Source organism: Sciurus carolinensis, chromosome 2, assembly GCF_902686445.1.
Source record: "Sciurus carolinensis chromosome 2, mSciCar1.2, whole genome shotgun sequence".
Classification (NCBI taxonomy): domain Eukaryota; kingdom Metazoa; phylum Chordata; class Mammalia; order Rodentia; family Sciuridae; genus Sciurus; species Sciurus carolinensis.
This window is the reverse complement of record NC_062214.1, coordinates 153,144,648-153,166,281: the sequence shown is the minus strand read 5'-3', so window position 1 is coordinate 153,166,281 and position 21,634 is coordinate 153,144,648. Positions and strand designations below refer to the sequence as shown.

The 21,634-nt window shown below is 38.0% G+C and overlaps 2 protein-coding genes and 1 pseudogene across 4 annotated transcripts in view; 2 read left to right on the top strand and 1 right to left on the bottom strand.

Annotated features, from left to right (window-relative positions):
- The window catches only part of Gpr137c (G protein-coupled receptor 137C), a 58,684-nt gene extending 56,393 nt beyond the window's left edge, over positions 1-2,291 (bottom strand). For both annotated transcript variants that reach the window (XM_047539436.1, XM_047539437.1), the window contains exon 1: positions 1,779-2,291. In XM_047539436.1, coding sequence (XP_047395392.1) covers positions 1,779-2,219 — 441 coding nt within the window. In that variant the 5' untranslated portion in view covers positions 2,220-2,291. The remainder of the gene's footprint in view (positions 1-1,778) is intronic.
- A 578-nt stretch (positions 2,292-2,869) lies between these two features.
- Txndc16 (thioredoxin domain containing 16) overlaps positions 2,870-21,634 on the top strand; it is a 113,352-nt gene continuing 94,587 nt past the window's right edge. Inside the window, exons 1-7 of one of the 2 annotated variants that reach the window (XM_047541292.1) lie at positions 2,870-3,082; positions 7,520-7,641; positions 9,716-9,824; positions 10,546-10,782; positions 11,784-11,866; positions 18,616-18,689; positions 19,826-19,900. In XM_047541292.1, coding sequence (XP_047397248.1) covers positions 10,620-10,782; positions 11,784-11,866; positions 18,616-18,689; positions 19,826-19,900 — 395 coding nt within the window. In that variant the 5' untranslated portion in view covers positions 2,870-3,082; positions 7,520-7,641; positions 9,716-9,824; positions 10,546-10,619. The remainder of the gene's footprint in view (positions 3,083-7,519; positions 7,642-9,715; positions 9,825-10,545; positions 10,783-11,783; positions 11,867-18,615; positions 18,690-19,825; positions 19,901-21,634) is intronic. The other variant, XM_047541293.1, reaches the window with a different exon arrangement.
- LOC124973976 (shugoshin 1-like) lies at positions 13,420-17,809 on the top strand (annotated as a pseudogene).

The window sequence follows — 21,634 nt, the reverse complement described above, 5'->3', positions numbered from 1 at the left end:
AGTATAGGGAATCTTCTAGGGCACTGGAGATGCTTTATATTCTGGGTGGTGGTAACACGGGTGTACACGTGTGAAATTTAACTGTACATTTAAGATTATGCATTTCATGGTACAAGTTATATCTCAAGAAGTAAAGCGTTTAGTCACTAATGAAATGCTATTTTACAATGAATCATTAATATATTATAAGTCAAAATGTATGGGGGAAAAACAAATCTGGATACTCAGCATGTGAACTGCTAGCCACTTTCAGGTAAATTAACTGTATCTGAAGCTACATATGGCTTTAATGATGAGAAGTCACTAATAATCTATCAAACAAACTTCTTTTTAGAAGTGTTAAAACAGCTTTAACTAGAAGATTAGAACATCTTCAAATAAGTGACATGACTATAGCATGATCATTTGATTACTCATTGTTTTTATTTCTGCTTCTTGCTGTTTGGGTTTTTTTTTTTTTAATTATATCGCTTGGACTTCCAAAGAATTGAGATGAAAAAGAATTAAAGTTAAAATTTTGTTACCTAACTGTTGTTTTAGTGTGCTAAATAGCTGAAGTTACGAGCATGATTTGAAATGTATTGGTTTTTATTTATTGAGAAAAGAGTTGATTTACGAAGGAAACGTAAACATCTAATCTGCCTCAAATGTTTTTCTTTTTTGCTTTTGCTTGGAATTATGTTAATTCTCATCACCTCCAAAAGCCTTTGAGAGGATTAGCTGCATAGACCAATATTGTTCTATATTAGTCAGTATTAAGCATATGATGTCACCTTGTTTCCTTCCCTCCTCAAGCGTTTCTTTTGAGGGAAGGGGGGATATTTTGGGACAATTCCCAAAATACTGTGGCTTAAATACCACTAGCTGACACACATGATTGACAACCTTACACTCCCAAACCTGTTTGAAATGGGTCAAATACTCAAGCGCTGCAGAACAATGCAATCCAACCAGCAATTCCCCATAAAAGAGAAAGGGGGTGTGATTAGGTTCCAGCAATTAAGCAAGTTATTGCAAAAACAGTTTGGTGGCTTGTTTCTGCAATAGGCACAGGCTAAACTAGTATTTTCTTTCTTAATTAGCTCCAAAAAAAAGCTATACTGTAAGAGGTAGGTTAAATTACCAAAGCATGAAGAACCTGGAGCAAAACATTAAGGGCTTTATGGAGGTCCTTAGACTGACCCGCAGCATTGGTTATTGATGGTTAACCCTGCTGGGAACGATCGAACGGAATTGTGTTAGCCTTATTGAGCCACAGGAAAGGAGATGCAGGAGGGAATATAAGCTTCTAATAAAAGAAACGCAGCAACAATAGCAGAGGAACAGCTCTGCTGGTGACGTAATGGCTGGCAGCGGTCCAGCTTCAGCAGAGCTGCTGCTACCTCAGCATCCAACCTCCCTCAACACAGTCCAGCTTCGGCGGAGCTACCGGAGCTGCTACTTCTGGCGATGCTACTTTGTTGGTGCCACCAACCCCTTACCTTACAGGGTTAGGACACCGAACAAAAGGGGTTGTCCTGCTGTTTTTAAGTTGACACAACACACATTCTCGCACTCGCACGCCCCCAAGCCCTTCAGTAACCGAGTCAACCAGATGCTTAAGTTTAGGGCGAAAACACTGGTGCACACTCTAGGGGCCCCGCCTCAGTTTACCCAGGCTGGTCTCGAGTCCGCCTCTCACTGTCCCCCGCCCCCCGGCCGCCGGCCCTAGGCGGGAGTTGATCTGGGCGGCTCCGCTTACCCGCCTGGGCTCCCGCATGTCGGTCCTCCCGCCTTACCTCCGCCAGGTAGAGGTTGAGGAGACAGAGCGTGGAGAACTGGAGACAGGAGGGGAAGCAGTAGAGCAGCCAGTGGGGGAAGAAGTGCAGGTGAGCGGGCGGCCGGAGCAGGGGCAGCGAACCGCTGAGCGAGAAGGCGGCGGAGAAGAGGGTGGTCCTGAGCGCTGCCCACAGGAGACAGAGGAAGAGGCAGAGGCTCTGGTAACTCAGCCGCCGCTCGCGGTAGAGGAGCAGCCGCCACAGCTGCAGGTAGGCAAAGGCGAAGAGCGCGGCGTAGAGCAGGGCGTGCAGGACGCTCAGCGCCAGCTGCACGGAGCCCGGCACCGCGGCGCCGGAGGCGGCAGCGACGGCGCCTCCTCCGCCGCCCGCGCCGGGCGTCGAGGGTTCGCGGCCGGCAGTGGGGGCGACGGCGGCCGCCGGACCCGGCACCGACACCCTCATGAGGGGGCTGGGGGACGAGAGAGGGAGCGCGGGAAGAAAGGGGTCGGATCCCGGGCCGCCGTCGAGGGGGAGAAGGATTGCCCTCTTACCCCCCACCCACCCCAGCCTCCAACCCCTGGAAGCGCCGTGACAGGACCGGGAGCCCCGCGCAGAGCAGCCGCGGCTCCCCCGACCCCGCCTTCTCTTCTCCGCCCCCCCTCCCCCCCGGGGGTCTCGGCTCCTCCTGCTGCGGCTCAGCTCCGTAGCTGCAAAAAACAACTCTCGGCTGGAGACAATCAGCTGAGAAACCCGAGCATTTGAGGCGCTCGCTCCGCACCGTGGGCTCGCACCGATTGGCCCATGAGGGCACGCCCCCCGAGCGCCGCGCTCGGAAGGCCACGGGCCGCAGGGCCCGTCACTCCGAGGTCTTGAGATCCGATTGGGCATCCAGTTTCTCCGATTTCTTCCCCACTTCACTCCCTACCCACGCTGCTGATTGGCCCAGCAACTGCACCGCCGGCTCGCGCCGGCGGGAGGACTCGGTTGTCGTCTGTCACCTGGGGAGGCTCTCGCTCCGCCCCCTGCGCTTCCCATTGGTTGGGGAGTCCTTTACGTAAGAAGCACGAGGAGAAGGAGGAGCCTCGGACGTTGTTTTTTGCTCCGGTGACCGATTCCACCAAGGGGGTGGCGGCTACAGGCGGGGAGGGTGCGGGCCTTAAGTCCTCACAGGTAGGCGTAGCGGTTGCCAGCAGCCTGGAAAGCTAACCACTGCCCCGCCTTCTGCCTCCACCTCGGTCTCAGGAGGCAGGAATTGTCGTCCGTGGGTACAGCCGGGGTCCATCCCCGCAGGTCTTGCACATATAAATATTACAGGTCTTGGGCAGGTACGTAGCCGCGCGGGTTCTTTAGTTGTGGTTCTGCGGTTTCTGTCTGCAGAAATGGGCATTCATACCTGGCGACTTTCCTCTAGCAAGGGTTGCACGGCCGAACTGTGGATTCCGACTTAAAAACACCTGCTTCGGGGACACCGAGGGGCCTCACCTGGACCTTTCTGAAGGGCATTTTGCTTTCTTCTTTTTTCCATGTGTGAACTGTAGGAAACCGGCATTAGCGGGTGGAATGAGGTGACGGGTGAACTAAAACTCTGAGTTAAAAGACCCTTTCCTTTGGAAATGCCTTTAAGAGCGAATGGTGGTGGGATCAGACGAATGTAGAAGCGATCTGTGAGTAGGAGAAGGTTGTTCTTTGAAACAGAATTTGGGAAGATGCCTCGGGCATAAGGTTCTTTTTTTTGGGGGCGGGGGGACGGGTGCGCAGAAACAGAACTGATGATTGTCCAGAGAGGAAGAATAGTCTGCTCCTTAAATCCCACATGTGTTGAAGCTTTATTCCTCAATATAGGAGATGGTGGCGCTATTCCTGGGACTAAGCGAGCTACAAAATAAATGCTGTTATTGCTTATTTATAAGCGAGAAATAAATAGTTCTCCCAATATATATTGTGCACATAGTATTTATTTTTTGCGTGTGTTTGGAAATAAAGGGAACAAAGTAGTGAGAAATTAAGAGGAGATAATTTGTGTTCTTGGAACGAACAACACATCACAGAATCAGTATCCTTGTAAAAGGCACTGCTACATTTACTGGAGCAACCAAGACAGTCTTTCCTATTCTTTGTCCTATACTTTACCCAGGAAGAGCGTTACTCTCTTTTTTTCTCAGGTAAGTGCTCCACAGAGACTTTAAAGTCTGTTTTGTACTCCAGTTTCTGGGCTAGTAGTTCACCAGGCACCAGCTACTGCTGCCGTGTGGGTTCTTTCTAGGTATAATGACAAAATGATGGATGCACGGTGCCTGAGCTAATATGTGGACATTCTCAGATGAAACATTCAGTGGAGCATGTTGACCAGTATAGGGTACAGTAAGCTACAACTTACTGTAAGAAGTTAACATCAGTACTTCGAAGAAGGATCCCATATTATTTGCAATTTAAGAGAATCACCTCATGGATTCTTAGAGAATGTGGTTAGGGTAGTCCATGTTTCCCTTAAAACAGGCGATAGAATGCTCATGACAGGAGTGAGGTAAATGCAGTTGTGTACTTAAGCACAAAATTAGTTATGTGAGTTTAAGCATTTGTCAAAATCAAGATTACCACCTATTCTCCAGCATGGCCTATTTATGCATCTTCCATGATCAATGAAGTGTGAATTTAAGGTCAGGAAGAGGGTTTTTTTTTTTTTTTTCCCCCTCCTCTATTCTCTGCTGAAAATGGTAGTAAAAAACTTACAGTTAGTACCCACACGACTTTGCTTGTGAAACTTTTTTTTCCCATGTGTAAGAGCAAGTCTGGGCATCTTTCTCCTTTCTCCCTTTTTTGGGGGGCATGAGTTGGGGGGCATGAATACAGGATTTTCTTCCTATCTGCAAGATGTTGACTGCTTTTATTGCCTCCTTTGGGTCATTGGGTTTATGAAATAATAAACTGTGTTGAGATTTAATCAACATTTATTAGGGGCTGGTTCAGTGAGCAGGTTCTGTTCTTCAGTAGCAGCATTAAACTGTAAGTAAGCTATTTTTTGACAGAATGTTTTTATAGGAACTTTGTAAGCATTATATGCCCCATTTGTTGGAAAATATAAAATGTGTCTCTTCCCAGAGAATGGTACACACAGATCTTGATATAATTTATGTAATAGTTATAGTTGCTAACTTCCTCTTTTTCTTGACAAGGAAAGCAATTAATTTTATGGTTAATCTTGAAGGAACTTTAGGTCTATAAAGGGGAAATTCATCAAGGGTCTCCTAGAAAAGCTTACTGCCAGATATTGTAAAATTTAAATGAATTCAAATGCACAAAGGTTGGATATTGTACTTCTGAGAGGGCAAATTACTCTTTAAAAGCAGAAGAACTGTATATTACTGTACATAGGATACGATCCCAAAATAGGACTGATTTAGCTAACAGAGAACTACCAGCTGTTCCACCTGCCTAAGGAACACAGAAATGTAGATTTGCTTCTGCCTCCTCACTAATAGGAAGACAGTGGTTTTCACTTTCACTTGAAGTACTTCCTCCTTTAAGCCTCTGGGGACTTTCTTAATATTCTAGTGCCAAACCAAACCAAATCAAAACAAAAAATATCCCCAGAAAACCAAAGCAACAACAACAAAAACCCCTCTTGTTGCCATTTGCTTTTTTTTGGGGGGGGGGGAAAACTCAAGCTCTTTTTGTACTATAGCCTCACTGACCCATTCATATAGTGCTTGTTACCTTGTTAGTTTCAAGTCAGTCATTCTTTCCATCTTTTAAATGACCTTTGCATGCATACTTGTTTAGAGTTTAGGAGTGAGAAGAATTAAAGACCCCTTCCCAGGCTGGAAGTTTGGAGGTGTATGTGTGTAGTACTGGCAAATGTTCTGTGACACTTACGTGTGCCATCTTCCTTCTTTTGCTGTTGGCACCTGTTGTGGTAATAGTTGCATCCTGAAGTATCTTTCCTTTTAGAATCTTCCTAATATGGAAATGGGTAACTTCCTGTGAATTCTTTGAAATTTAGAATGGAGATTTTGGGTTTTAGTCACTCTCCTTTTACCTGTTACTTAGACCAGGTGTATAAATAGGGATAGGGCAGGTTGTATTGCAATAACACCTCCATAACTTTAGGGATTTAAAAAAACTGTTTTATGTTCATAATGATTCAACTGGGAATTTTGCTCCATTTTGTTTTATTTCTGGGACTTAGGTTGACAGAGAAGGCCTCATTTTGAGTATTATCAGTCATCATAGCAGAAGGAAAGCATATCAGGTTTGACACATGTATACTGACTCTTAGACCGTTCAGAAGCTATATGTCACCTTTTGCATTTCAGTGACAAAACTAAGTTGTGGCTGTCCCAAACTCAGGGAAGTATAAGTTTAGCATGTATAGATAACTAGGAACATTTGGACAGTCCAACATTCAGTCAACACATCATTTACATCCTATACGTAACTTATCCTTGACTCTTCCCAGTGGAGATAAACCAAAACTCCCTTCCAGTCACTGTGTCACAATTAATGTTCAGGATTTCGGAGTAATGCCCAGTAGTGATAATTTGTTTACCTGGTCTAGACATGGATTATCTCCCACTCCATGTTGAATGCATAGGATAATGTAGGGACAGACAAGTTCCCATATGGAAAGGGGAAGAATAGAAATTGCATACCAGACTCCAGATTGTAGTAATTTGCAGGTGTTGCTTGGGATCTCCACTTCTTCCCTACATTCTATGGGCAGTTTTTTAAAAAATTGAATGTAGTTTGAATATTTGGTAAACAATAAAAATAAGTTGTGGGACAAATAAAATAAATATCAAAGCACATTTGGAAATGATTGTTAGTCAACAGATACAAAATTATTATGTGAAATTGCTGGAAAAGATTCTAAACACCTACACTAAATTTTTGTATTTAACTCATTGTAGATCCTTAACAAATAGTTCTTTTTCTGCACATATCCTAGAGCATAGTCCTTCATGGTCTTTGGCTTTACCCTTTGAGAGTTCCTTCCATTTTTATTATCCTTGGCCAAATCTGAATTTGGACAATATGGCCTCTTACTGTGGCTGAGCAATTTGTTCAGCATGCTTTGATGACCATAGAAGGGTGGGGGCCCAGGATTATTTTTGGTTTTGAATAGCTAGTCTCTTGAATTGGGCTTCTCCGGCTATCTTTTAATACCTCATTAAACATGACCAACAGCAACCAACACATAGTACTTATTTTCTGTCTTTCAGCCTTTTGTCTTAGTGCTGTAAATAAGTTCATTAGCTATAAAAACCAAGGTACATGTTAATTGTAAATTCATTAGGTACATATCACCTCCAAATTATTGTAGCAATGGTTCTATCAAATGTTTTGTCACATGAATCACTGAGCTCTAGTATTGGATAAATGTTTCCTTGAATAGACCCAGAACAGTTGGTGTGCTGCTTGGACCCTGAGCCAGTGTTTTGGGACTTTTTTGTGAAGGCAGCCTCTCACTTCTAGTTTGCGTACCACTGATGCTAGATTAGCATGCACTGCAACAACTCCTCAGATCTTCATGGCTTAAAGCAATAAGGTTTATTTCTTTCCTTTGTCACATGCTTATTACACGTAAGCTAGGAGTTCTCTGTTAAGTTCAAGCTGACAGAACAGCCACACCATTTAATCATTTCTAATGACCATGACAGAGGGAACCTGTCATAGACCTGTTGTTCTATGACTTATTTCTTTAAACTGTTGCCTGAAACAGAAATGACTCCTCCTCGCTTTTTTTTTTTTTTTTGACCACATAGTGGCCATTACTAGCTTCACCAGAAGTGGAAGAGGGAACTAAGTGAACCCTACCTTATACCTGGAACCGGAATTGTAATAATGAACCACCACCCCAAGGAAACAAGGTCACATTTCTCTAAAGGTACTCATTACTCTATTTAGGTTCTTAGATTTTTTTTTTTTTTCCCACTGCTGGGGAGGGAATCCAGTACCTCACACATGCTTGGCAAGCACTCTACCATTGAGCTACATCTCCTGCCCCAAAGTTCTTTAGATTTTTGAGGCATTAAATATTGTTTTCTATTTCTTTTTCTAATTACTAGAGAAAAAAAACCTCATGAATAGCTTCTGTAGCTGGGCATGATGGCGCATGCCTGTAATCCCAGCAGATGGGGAAACAAGCAAGAGGATCCCAGGTTCAGTCAGCCTCAGCAAATTAGTGAGACTCCAAGCAATTTAGTGAGACCCTGTCTCAAAATAAAAAATAAAGAAAAACTGGGGATGTGGCTCAGAGTTAAAGTGCCTCTGGGTTCAATCTCTAGTACCCTGCCAAAAGAAAAAACAAAAACAAAAAAACCTAAATGTGTTCTGTATCTTTATCTTTATTCTGTTCTGCTGGGATTCTCTTTCCCCATGCACATCCCCTTCTCTTTAAAGATCTTTTAATGAGAAGAGCATGTCTCTGGACAATTGCATTTTATTTTTTATGCATGCGATAATGTTCACTTTTCTGTGGCTTGAGAGGGTAGATTGGATTAATGTGAGTAGAAGGTATGGGAGATTTGATTACATATGTGTAATGACTTTTTAAGTCAAAATGCAAGTATACACTATTTAAAAAGAGATGGTACTCTAAGGCTTCAAAAGTCCCCTTGTTATCTTCCCTTGCCCCCAATTACTTCTTTTTTTTAAATTTTTATTCATTTATTTATATGTGGTGCTGAGAATCAAACCCAGGACCTCACACATGCTAGGCAAGTGCTCTACCACTGAGCTACAACCCCAGCCCCCCAATTACTTCTTGTTTAGAGATAGCTACTTTCAACTGGTCATTGTTTTGGCATTGACTTTCCTATTTCCAAAAAATATGGTTTTCAGTCTTGTGAAAGATAGATTTGGTGCTCTTTCATCCCTTTATCTCACCCTGTGTGCTCCCTTTCTTTCTGTCTCCTACCCTCTCACTGTGGATGTTATTGTTTTGGTTAAAGCTGATCCATGCTATATTCTCTGATTTAAGTCACTTTAAAAATAAATTTATTAAAAAACTGAAACAAACTGCAGAGATTACTACTGAATTCTTATCTCTAAAATTAGGTCAAAATAATCGATGTCTATAGTGGAGCAAGAGCACATGTTATTCACATGTATAATCTGTAGTTTAGTATTAAAATGTTAAGTTTAGTGGTAAAACAATGAATTGTAATCTCAAGGACAGGAAAAATGATATTTTGTACTTGAGTCTTCCAGTTGTGATTTTACCTAATATTTTACAGTTTAATTAGGTTATAGTTATTTCAAATAGTAATGAATGTTAGTTATTCCCTTAGCAGTGGGAATGTGTGCATTTCCCTCCAGAATGTAAAGAAAATAGTGGATGACCTATTTTAAAACATCCCCATTAATGTAAAGTGACTTTAAAATAGAGTGGTTTAAAATGACAATAATGTATGATCAATTTTAAGGTCAGGATACCCCTTAATTATGTCATTAAAATTACAATTTTATATGCCCTTCACATTTCTTACTCCCCATTTTACTTTGTTTTTGAACACTTAATTCATTACTAAAAAATTAATAGCAAATTTGTTCACTGGTTTAAACTAGCTCTAGGAAGTAATCCATTAATTATTAGTTCCTTTTTTAGGAATACTTGTTCACTATAAAGAATATTATGCACTTACTGATAATATTGAGTGACCAGAGTACATATTCAATTTATTAGAGGTTTTCCATAAAGTTTTCATTCTTTTGTCATTTTCTTCTTTATTGAAAAAATTGCCCTTATGCTTTATGAGTATAGAGAAATATTTTTTGCTATTTTTACATTGCCTATTTTGAAATAGTGATCTTGCATTTGAAAGATATGGGTCCTATTTGAAATAAAAAAGAATCAAGACAAAATTCTCACCTATACCCGTGAATGTATCTTTACCTAATACAAGTATGTTATTTTAATATTATAGTACTTTTCCTAAATAATCTTCTTTTAAACATAGATAATACAGATCATCAATAGAAGAACTTCCTGAAGTTGTTCAAGAAAAATTTGAAAATAGCAAAATAGAAGACAAAGAATTGACAGCAGATACAGAGGGCAGCATAGAAGTAAGTACACCAGGGAAGAAGATGAGAGGAGGATATCTAGGTCAAATCTGAGTTTAGAAAATAGAATTGAATTAAGTATGAGTTAAAAAGACTTCTAAGCAGTATAAAGAAATGTAAGTCTTAAACATTAAAAAATAGGTTTCTTTAGCAATAGTGTACTCTTAGGTATATTCTAAGGGATTTAAAGTAAACAAAGTAAACATAGTAGATGTATTTTTTAATGTATCACTCCCATCTTAACAGTATTAACTATTTGAATATTTATTGTAAGTAAACTATAGGTAGGCAGAATATAAATGTCCAATTTAAAAATGGGTCTTTTGCCCAGGTTGGCCTGGAACTTGGAATCCTTCTGCCTCAGCCTCTTGGGTTACTGGGATTACTATGCCTGGCTAGTTTTAGAATCTTTAAAGGTAACAGTTAGCTTCACATATTCAGTAAAATATCCGTGAAACTTAAGGTACCAAGTTAGGAATTTTCCAGATATCTTTGATTTCTTTTGCAGTTATCAAAAATCAATAGTACTATCATATCAGTGCCATTTTATGTGCCTGTGCGCACACATGTATATACATATCATTCCCTTTCAACTTTTTTTTTTACTAGAAGGAAATAGTAAAGTTCTATCAAAATCAAAATAACCTAAGAAAAAGCTTTTGTAGATTTAACTGTATTTAACAAATTCATTTAACAACTTTGTTGAATCCCTACTCTGTGCTAGGTATTGTCCTAGGTAATAGAACACAGCAGAGAACAACACAGACAGACTCTCCTACTCATATACAACTACAGCTGATGATGTCTTCCCACTTCAATGTATTTAGAATTGGGATCTCTTTTATCATGATGTGCATTTTTAATAAATCAACTGAAGACTCTGTGCCAGAACTGAGTCCTCAGAAATATTTTAGCACATTGCAACCAGGAAAAGCCTCGTTAGCTTATTTTTGCCAAGTTGGTAAGTATTTTTAAGATTCTAATACTCTTTTGATGTTTATATTACTGTTTAGTCGAAATTCTTAGTGGGAATTTACTGTCAAGATTAAGCACATATGCTATAATGCTGTTACTGCAGTATACCTGCCTTGGTGTATCTGAACCCTGCTACCTGGCTATAGTGTTACCTTGGTCAAGTCTCTTAGCTTGCCTCTGTTTCTTTTGTTGTCTATTATGAGAAAATAATAATTGCTTTCTAGGTGTGGTGTGAGGATTAAATGAGTTTACTCATATGTTTAATTCATAATAATTGTTTTAAGGATTAATTTCTGATATAACATCTGAATCAGTCATTTCTGAAAGCATATTTTCTTATTTTTAGCATGTAAATATTTAAAAGTTTTTAAAAACTAAAATGTAGTATTAGTAATGCTTTCGTACCCTAGCTGTATCATTAATTATACTGAATTAACTAATATAACTGTTGAACAAAACTAATAAATGTAATGGTCTCATGTAAGTCTTCATGCTTTAAAAATACTGTTTAAGCTGGGGATATAGCTCTTTGGTAGAGTGCTTGCCTCATAAGCACAAGTCCCTGTGTTCAATTCCCAGCACTACAAATACTGTTTAGGAATTAGTTATTGAAGTGAATCCACATTTCTTTTGACTCCCTTTTTATAATTATACTTGGTATTTTAAAATCATCTTGAAAAGTTTGTATAAAGTGTGTGTGTGTGTGTTGTGTATATGACATTATGGAAGAATAATGCCTAATGTTAGGTTTAGGTTAAACATTTATTATATTTTTGTTAAGTAGGACGTTAAAACGTCCTACTTAAATATTAAATATATCATCATGAAAATATTAGAAAAACATTAGAAATAATAATAATGAGGTCTGTGATAGAAGCTTGTTGGACAAATAATATATTTCTTCTGTGTTTGCAGATTTTGGCTTCTAAAAGTTCATCCTTTTAAAAAGGAAATATATAAATATTCATAAAACATTTCTCATTTTAGATTCCCCAAGTACCTCTGTACTTCTTGAAGAACTGAATGAGGCCGCTGGACCTCTCCAGGACTATGGAATTTCAGTTGCAAAGGTAGAAAGATATTTGTTTTCGTTATTTTCACAAAATATTAGTGATAGACATTTTAGAACTATATGGTTTAAGACTGAATATCTAAAGATACTTTTTTTTCTATCCTTTTTTTGGTATAAAAATAAGGAGAAGCAGGGAAAGATAGTTTCATATTATTTTATAATATAGTGCATACAGAGGAAAAACTTTAAAATTCTTTAGCTTAGTATTTAGTTTTATTTCATAAGTCATTCCATTATTGTGTAGTGTCATTTTCAAACCTATAGTTAAGTTTTTGTTCTGTTATATTTTGCCTGACAAATATTTCATAATAGCTATATAGTTCAACTATTATTAAATTTCTGTTAGTGCAAGCTGGGGTAACACAAGGTAACTGAAGAATTTTTTATTTTCTGTTTTTCTGAGCCTTTATAATTGTTTATGTTGTACTTTCTCACATTTTTAGAGCAAAGTTGAAACAACTCAAATGTGTTTTTAACTTTTTCTCAGAAAATGTTCAAATTTGCTACAAAGTGTCATGGGGAATTTCTGCATTCATCTTCGATTAGATTGCTACATAATCCTTTCATTTAATTTAAATTTATAATTTGTAGGTGAGAAAACGGAATGAAAAATAACACAATGATATTAAATTCTTTTAGAATAATGTCTACCTGACTAAAAAAGAAAATGCATTCTAAATGCGTGCATTTGTTCTTTCTTAATTCATTAGCCCTCCTTTCAGAGATGGCTATTGTCTATTTTAGTCTCTGCAGCTAGACTTCCAAAGGCAGGAAAACATAAAAAAGGTTAACTAACTTTGTTATATAACCTTTAAAAATTCCATATTTTTTGGTGTCAGTTTTGTACATATAGAGATCTCAGTCAACTTTGAACAACTGAATCCATTCTAGAATAAAGCAGCATTCATCTCTCAGGAGCTTTGATAAAAATTTTCAACTGAAATTTCAAAATAAAATAGTAGGTTAATATGAAACTCAAGAGGAATAATGATGATGTTCATGTAGTAACTAGCAGACCAGAACCTAATACTGGGTATCTAGCAACTGGAGTAGAATATATATCTGTGCCCACGTTGTTAGCTTTATTAACTAACATAACTTAAATTCTTTTTATGGTTAAGAATGCTGAACTATTTGGAAAGGAGATAATGGTGAATAAGACAAGCCCATTTTGAGTCCCTGGCTCAGTCATTGGCACCTAGTAAATAGTAAATAATATTTGTGAAATTGAAATAAACTTATTGTATTCATTCTTCTTTTGGGTGGAAAGATAACTAAGACCTAATACTTTTCTTTAGAGAGGATATATCCTAAATGATGGGGGATAAAACACATTTACAAATCATTTTAATAACTAGGAAAACCAGGTGATTGTAATGAGAGAGATACAAATAAAGTGCCATGGAAGTTTAAAGGAAAGAAAACCTGCATCTGATTGTTGAGGGAAAGTTGCAGATGGTATTGGGAAAGACTTCTTGAGAAGTAATATTTGAGAACTTCTTCAAAAATAAGATTGTCAGAGGTAGAGGTTGATGAGGAAAACACTGAAGTATGCTGGGACTGAACGTTTCAGGTAAGAAAAAGCTGAGTCAAGTGGGAGACAATAGCTAAATCCAACTGTATGCCATTTAGAAATGTATCTAAAGTAAAACTTCAGAAATCTTCAAAGTAAATTAAAAAAACAAAGTATTGTTTGTACAGATGATAACTAAGAGAAGTCTGGTGTAGTTATGTTACGACATCAAAGTCTATTTTAAAACAGAAAAGCATTCAGTCACTCTTGACTCTTCTTTCATAACCAGTCCTTCTGCTACTAATTGTACTTTTAGAACTTTTCAAATCTGACCATTTCCTGTACCTTCACTTTTACCTCTCCTTGTCAGCCCTTGTCATCTGGGAACCACAGAAGTCTCCTAATTGTTGGCCTTTCTCCTTTGACTCTTGTTCCACTACAGACTCTCCTCCATGTTTATCAGATGGGTTAGGACATATTGCTATCCTGCCCAGAAAGGCTTTACATTATAGTTGTGATAAAATTGAACCTCCTGAGTATTGTGGAGATAAACTGTCCCTTATTTCATTTTTTATCTCTCTGCCTTGTTCTAACACATACAGATCATCCTTCCTTTACTTGAGCCTACTAGAGGTATTATTACCACAGGGCTTTTGCAGGTACTTTCCCCTCTTCTTAGAACTTCTCTTGCACATCCTTATGTTCATATGTATTGTTTCAGTTCTTTGTGCAAATATCACTTTCTCAGAGAAACCTTTTTTGGTTACCTGTCTAAAAAACCTCGTTCTATACTATCCCTTTCCTATTATTAAAGCACTTAACATATATTAGTTTTTTAAAATCATCTCTACTTTTAGAATGAAAATTGTAAAGATAAAGATTTTTTATTTGGGACCTAATATAGTAGGAGTTCAAATATACATTGAATAAATGAGTGAATGGACAAACCTATTTTATAATGTCAAGCATCCCTATGCACTACTCTTATACTTTTTTTTTCTTTATTTGCAATAACAGGAGACAGGGTCTTGCTAAATTTTTTCCATGCTGACCTCGGACTTGTAATCCTCTTGTCTCAGCTTCCCAAGTAGCTGAGATAATAGGCATGTGCCTCTGTGCCTGGCTTCTTTTTAATTCTAATTCTCTGTGCCTGATTTCTTAGTGTCAGTTCCCTTTTTTATAGGGTTTTTTAAAATTTTTATTTATTTATTTATTTTTTGTTATTCTGGGGATTGAACCCAGGACCTTGTGAATGTGAGGCAAGCACTCAACCAACTGAACTATATCCCCAGCCCCCTTTTTGTAGCTTTTTATTTTGTTTTATTTTATTTTTATTTTTTAAATTTTTTTAGTTGTTGATGGATCTTTCTTTTTTTCATTTCTTTGTATTTGGTGCTGAGGATAGAACCCAGTGCCTCACATATTTGAGGCAAGTGCTCTACCACTGAGCCACAATCTCAGCCCCTTTTTGTAGCTTTTTAAATAAATGTTGCTTCCCCAGTTATCATTGTTTCCTCAAATTATTAAAATTAAATTGATCAACAGAAAACTCCATCTTAAAGCAAACAAAAACCTTACCAAATCCAAAACAAAATAACTGTTCTCTTAGCCTTAGTTTTGCTTAGTAACTACTCACATGTCCTGTTTAGAGAGCCCTTATTATCTTTTCTTCCTGCTCCCCCCGCCCGTTTCATGATGCGTTCATGCACTCAGTCTTCTCCCTAGTTTTACTTATTTGTGAAAAATCTCGAGTCTCTTTGCCCTTTTTAACTTTATTTCAGGTCCCAGTCATCCTTCTCCTGTAGTAACATACCTACCTCTTTATCTTTGTGCTCTTTTACCTTTCGTTTTATCTTTTTTTTTTTTTTTTTTTTTTTTTTTTTTTTTTTTTCCATTTTATCTTCATGTTGCTGCCAGGATTGTCCTTAGATGTTTCCACATTAAGTCCAGATTATAATCTACTGAGGGCTGGTGTGGCTGCTCTAACATCAGGGACTCAGGTTCATTTTTTCTGTTGTAGTGTCTTTTTTTTTTTTTTTTTTTTGCGGTGCTGGGGATTGAACCCAGCTATACAAACTGAGCTATATCTGCAGCCCCTATTGTAGTGTCCTTAATTAAGCGATTTCTTCTTTAAAGATGCCTAATGGTCATGATTGCCATTGGCATTTTTTAAAAAAATTTTTTATTCAGACTGCATTTTGAATCATTGTACACGATGGGGTACAACTTTTCATTTCTGTGATTGTACACAATGTAGATTCATACCATTCATGTAATCATACATGTACATAGGATAATGATGTCTGTCTCAGTTCACTATCTTTCCTTCCCTTATCCCCTCCCCTTCTGTCATTTTCTAGCTGTCGTGTCTCCTTTTTGTCAAGTAGTGGTAAAGAGCAAGAATATCAGTCAGTTCCTCCCCTTCTAAGAACCTCGCAGGAATTCCATCCCAGTGACCTGGCCTAACACCCTTTGTCCATTCTTAGCTATTAGGCTGGTCAAGCCTTTTAATGGAACTTTTGCTTTTAGCAGTTTTTTAATAAAAGGGAGGTTTGAGATAGGAAACCAAACCAAACCATCAGTATCTGCCACACCTATGTTCAGCTGCTGAGATGCTTTCATGTTCCCAACTTAGCATGCACTTTGTGCTTCCATCCATTCCACTTCACTGTGCTGAGGATTGAACCTTGGGCCTCACCCTACCATTGAGTTCCCCCACCACTGTTCCTGGTTTTTCCACTTGCTTTTATGTCTGACCTTAAAGGTCTTTCCTTTCCTACCTAGTTACCTCCTATTTGTCCTGTGAAATTGAATTAAACTAACCTCTTGGCTATAATTAAATATAATTTATAGGTGCAAAAGTAGTTCCTTTCTCTGCATTTCCCCATGCACTTGGATAACTTGGTGGTAATAGCATACACATTTAAAAAAAAAAGAAATACAGAGAAGACCTGAAAGGCCCAGAGTGAGGCTGTCACACACCATGGGACAACTTTGTGGAGTCTTGAATGTGAGGAGGAGGATGACAGCTGTGGCAGAAGTAGTGACCAAGGCAGGATATGGCTAAGGAAAGGTGTCAGATCATCTTGAAGACATAAAGAAGTGAATGAGAGAGAGAAGGAATAAACTTGAGGTTGGCAAACACAAGTCCTTTATAGCTGCACAGTGCCAAACACCACTTCTACATTGCTGAAAAATTACCAGCCAAACAGAATGTTAGTTTTAGCTTTGGAAAATGAAAAATCATAAGTGAGAAAAGCCCAAGATATCATCCTACAGCTGAGAAAAGAATGTTACTACCTTGCATGTCATTTATATGCATTGAAAGAAAAACAGTTCACAACAAACAGAAGAAGCTTCTCTGAACCAGGAAATATGTCCCTTTGGAGTGGACTCCAATAGTGATGAAAACACCAGGAATTTATTTGTGGAAAATTTACTGCAAATTCCTCTTGGAGAAGTTGACCTTCTAAGACGAGGAGAAACATTCCAACTGGAAGAGGAGATACCTACTAATTGCTTAAGACACACTGGGATTTGATTTTGATTCAGATAAAGCTGAGTCTACTGAAAATGTGTTACTTGGAACTGTATCTCTCCATCATCATTTAAAGAAGCATTTTAATAGTCTAAAGTCAATTCAGTACCTTGGATGACATTGAAACCAGTCATTTGGCAGGGCAGTCTTTTGAATTGGAAATAATTAGATATGTAGATACAGTAGCAAACATGCACATGCCTGCTAATGTAGAACAAAATGTTTGTGGATGAAACAAAGGCCAAATTAATTTATCACCAAGGCTGATTTGCCCAGGCAAGTTTACTAAAACAAAAGAAGTTATTTTGGAATCTCAACAACTAAAAGTAAACATAAAGATACATAAGAAAGAAAAAGAAAAGAAAAAATAAAAATCTACATCAAAGTACAAAGGGAACAAAAGTAAAAATAAAAAAGTTTCAAAAAAATTGGATGAATTTGTCAGTTTTGGTGATATTTAAAATCTTAACTTTGGAAGAGATGTTTATGCAGTGCTGGGGATCAAACCCAGGGCCTTGGTGCTTGCAAGGCAAGCCCTCTACCAACTGAGCTATCTCTCCAGCCCAATCTCACTCCTTTCCAACAGGAAATAAGTGTTGATTCTAAAAGAAAAGAAAACAAGTAGTCCGAAGGGAGTGTTTGTGAATGAGTGGTTCTGGAGTCGATTCTGATGACCTTTATCTGTACTCTTTCAAGTACACTCAAAATCTTGTTACCAGATCAGATAGGAGACCAGTCACCAGGCCTGGGTCTCAAAGGGCACTAAAATATACAGATTAATAAGAGAAGATTCTAAACCAACAAAAACTCCTCCCAGCGTACCACCTGAAACTTACCAGTCACCTCATTGTGTAAGGTGTAAAAACAGTGCTAAAAATTCGGTTTCTTAGTCTCTATCCACATGTGGTGGTGATTACAGTACTGTAGACTATGCAGATACAGAATATCTCCATCATCACAAGAAGTTCAGTCAGACAATGCTCTTCTAGTCTAGCAGTGGGCAAACTATGGCCTATGGCCCAGTCCAGAATACTACCTGCTTTTGGGTAGATTACCAGCTAAGAATGGTGTTAGTGGTTTTCAACTTAAATATTTTGGAACCAAGATTGTTGACAGTACACATTGACTTTAAACCCCAGTAAATTATCTACATAATCCTCAAACTGCCTCTTGGCCTTCAGGTCTTAAATATTTTACTATCTGGCCATTTATTAAGAGTTAGCCAATTTGTCTTCTGGACCATCAATTATATTTACTTTTACTTTACACATCATTCTTTTCTGACTCCTTGTGTTAAAGCTTTGATACCACATCTTCCCTTCATACACAGAGGCATTCATTATCCTAAAATGGTGTTATGTTATAGTTTTGAATTTTTAATGTTTCTCTATTCTTGGATGTTAGTGTTTATCCACAGACTATTAAGTATTGTTTTGTGTTTTAATAGTTTATGTGAACCATATTGTATATATCCTTTTACAACTGATTTTTAACACTGTTTTTGAGATTTATCCATCTTGATTATTTTCTTCACTTTACAGGATTATATAAATAATCCTTAATTATTTGTTAATTAATAAACATACAAAAAGAAAACTCAGGATAAAGGATAAAATGTTTAATTCTCCTTGTTTTCATAACCAGGAAACTTGACTTTCTGATACCTACTTTAAACCTTAAATATAATCTTTTAAAGGTTAATTGTGCCAAAGAAGATACATCAGGATACTGTGGAAAAGAAAAGGATTTGATGAAAGCATATTTATTCAGGTAAACTGTATTTTTGAGTGTGATGTACAAATATAAAGATATATTTCTCAAATATTCAAGCATATAAAATGTCACTAAACCAGAATAAAGTTGTATTTAGTGGGGATCATATGGAGTTCAGGAAAAAATTGAAGTGGTGGCCCATTCCTTTAATCCCAGAAATTTGGTAGGCTGAGGCAAGGGGGTTGCAAGTTTGTCAACCTCAGCAATATAGTAAGACCCTTTCTCAAAATTAAAAAAATAAAAAGGACTGGGGATGTGGTTCAGTGTTTAAGTGCCACTGGGTTAATCCCTGGCATGCATACATACAAAAAAAGTCCAAGTAATAGAATTTGCTACCCAGCCTCTCTGAACTTTTACTTCCTTGTTCAAAAAATGTGGAGAGTAATATCTACCTTACAGGGATGTTCTGAATATTATGTGATTCCTGGTAAGTAAGCACTTAGCAATGTTAATGTTCCAAGTTGCTATGTCAGATTCATATTTGGGTATACTTTATTTATTTACTTAAAATTTTTTTTGTTAAAGGACCTTTATTTTATTTATTTTTATGTGGTGCTGAGGATCAAACCCAGTGCTTCACACATGCTAACCAAGCACATTACCACTGAGCTACAACCCCAGCCCTGGTGTACTTTATTTTTAAGGCATCTGCCAGTGTCCAGTTTGCAGTTTCCTCTGTGTTTGTGTCTGATAATCTTTCTGAGGTGTCTCACATCCTATTCTCAAACCCTTGAGATTTGGCCCAGGAGTTAGGGAGACATCCTATTTGCTCAGGCAACTTGCACTCATGATACTATTTTCTCTTTGCTGTTTGTCTCCTTCCTAACCCAGTTTGTGAATCTCTGTTGTATGTGTGTATGTGAGACTTGGAGGTTGTTAGGAAGCTTTGTTTACATTCTTGTTTATTTGTTTTTTTCCTAATCTTGTTTTGCCAGATCCAGGGTCCAGGCTTTATAAAATTAATTTATTGAATGTATGCTCAATTAATAGTTGAGAGTATATTGTATGCTAGCATTCTGGTAGGTGCATGGGGGCCATGGATAAGACACAGGTTCAAAGTGTATTAGTAGACAAGTAAATTGAACTCTTAAGGAAATATTTTTATAATGGGTTTTTAAATTTTTTTTTAACAGAGGCAGCATATTGCTCAGAGAATTCCCTACTGATACCTTGTTTGATGTGAATGCCATCATCGCTCATGTTCTCTTGTAAGTACAAAAGTTACTCACTCATTCACTTATTTATCATTGATTTCATTTTAGAGAAGTATAATCCATTACACTATTTTAGGGTCTTAACATTGTAGATGTCAGTTTCACAAAACTTACTGGTTTATCTTTCCACATTGAGGATCAAAAATTTCTTTAATTATAAAGGATATAGGAAAACAGATACTATGTATAAAGTAAGAGATCACTCAACAAGACCACATGGTCATACAACTGCTTTTGATTCTTCCAGTGGAATGAACATTTACCAGATGTCTTAGTCTTTGGGGGCTGCTGTCATAAAATACCATAGGCGGGACAACTTATGAACAACAGAAATTTATTTTTCACAGTTCTGGAGGCTGGGAAGTTCAAGGCCAAGATATTTATTGGCATATTTAGTATTGTATAAAGTCCTCTGCTTCATAAATGGACATCTCTTCCTGGATGTTCTTAAGACAGGAAGACCCTGGATCCTGGAGGTCTCATTTGTAGGATACTAATCTCATTCATGAGGGCTCTGCCTTCATGTCCTGATCACCTCCCAAAAGTCCCACCTCCTAATACCATCACTTTGGGTTTAAGAATTTCTCTTTTTCCTTTTCTTTTTTGAGATATGATCTTGTTCTTCCTAGGCTTGCTTTGAACTTGTGATCTTTCTGCCTCAGCATCCTAAGTAGCTAGGTGTTAGGATTTCAACATATGAATTTAGGAGGGCACAAACATTCAGACCATAGCACTAGGTAAGAAGCTCATCTTTGTTATTCTCATTAGGATTTTTGTAGTACTTGGTTTCCTGCTTATCCAATCTAGCTTTTTTTTTTTTTTTCTATTATCTGTAGCTCCATGCCTGTTTAGTAAGTACAAGAAGAATTCTTACAGTCCAGCACAAAACTGATTATTTACTGAGAGAGTGAATCTAAGTTCTCTGGCATGGAATATTTAGACCCAGGATTCAGGCTTGACTGGGCTCTGTTCCTGTATTCTGCCTCTCAGTGAAGTCTGGTATTCTCTTTGGTGACACAGGTAGAACATATGACTTGACAAGAACTTGAGTTTACATGGCTTTTTCAATTTAATGTCATAGATCTGTTGTGCACTAAGGCCTTTACTGACATTGACTGTCTTTGTTTTCTGTTTGGCTTCCCACTTCCTTCTCCCCTCCTACCTAAAATTTGGTTGAAAGTAGAATTACAGAAAGTTAAAAACTTGAGGGGAAAACTTATGGTCATCATTTTACAAACAGACACTTTCAAAGGTTCCAGTCCTAAGACTATATTAACAGAAGATCCTTTAGAAATTCCTGACAACTGTGTGCCCTGAGGCCAGTAGATTAAGAAGCCAATTGGAATGGGTGGAAGATGACCTTTTATAGAAGGAGTTTCATAGGGTTGTTAGGCTGCCTTGAAATTACTTTTCTAGAACAGAGTAGGAATGACTGTCTTGGCAATAGCAAAAAGCTCAAGTAATAAACTTGTTATTTTTCTCAGGAAGCTGACAGTTTTGCTGTTTTTCTAGTAGATACCAAATAACTCTCTTGGACCTAGAAATGAGGTTGAAGAAACAAAGAAGATTCTTTGATGGATAGGAGGTACTAAGATTGTCTTTCCAAAGAGTATGAATCCAGTTTTGACACCAAACCCTGGAGTGGCAGGTCCACGTTGGACAACTTTATGACCAGTTGGTTTTGAAATAGCCCTAGATAAAGAGAGGCCGTCAGTGCTGAATTGTCAT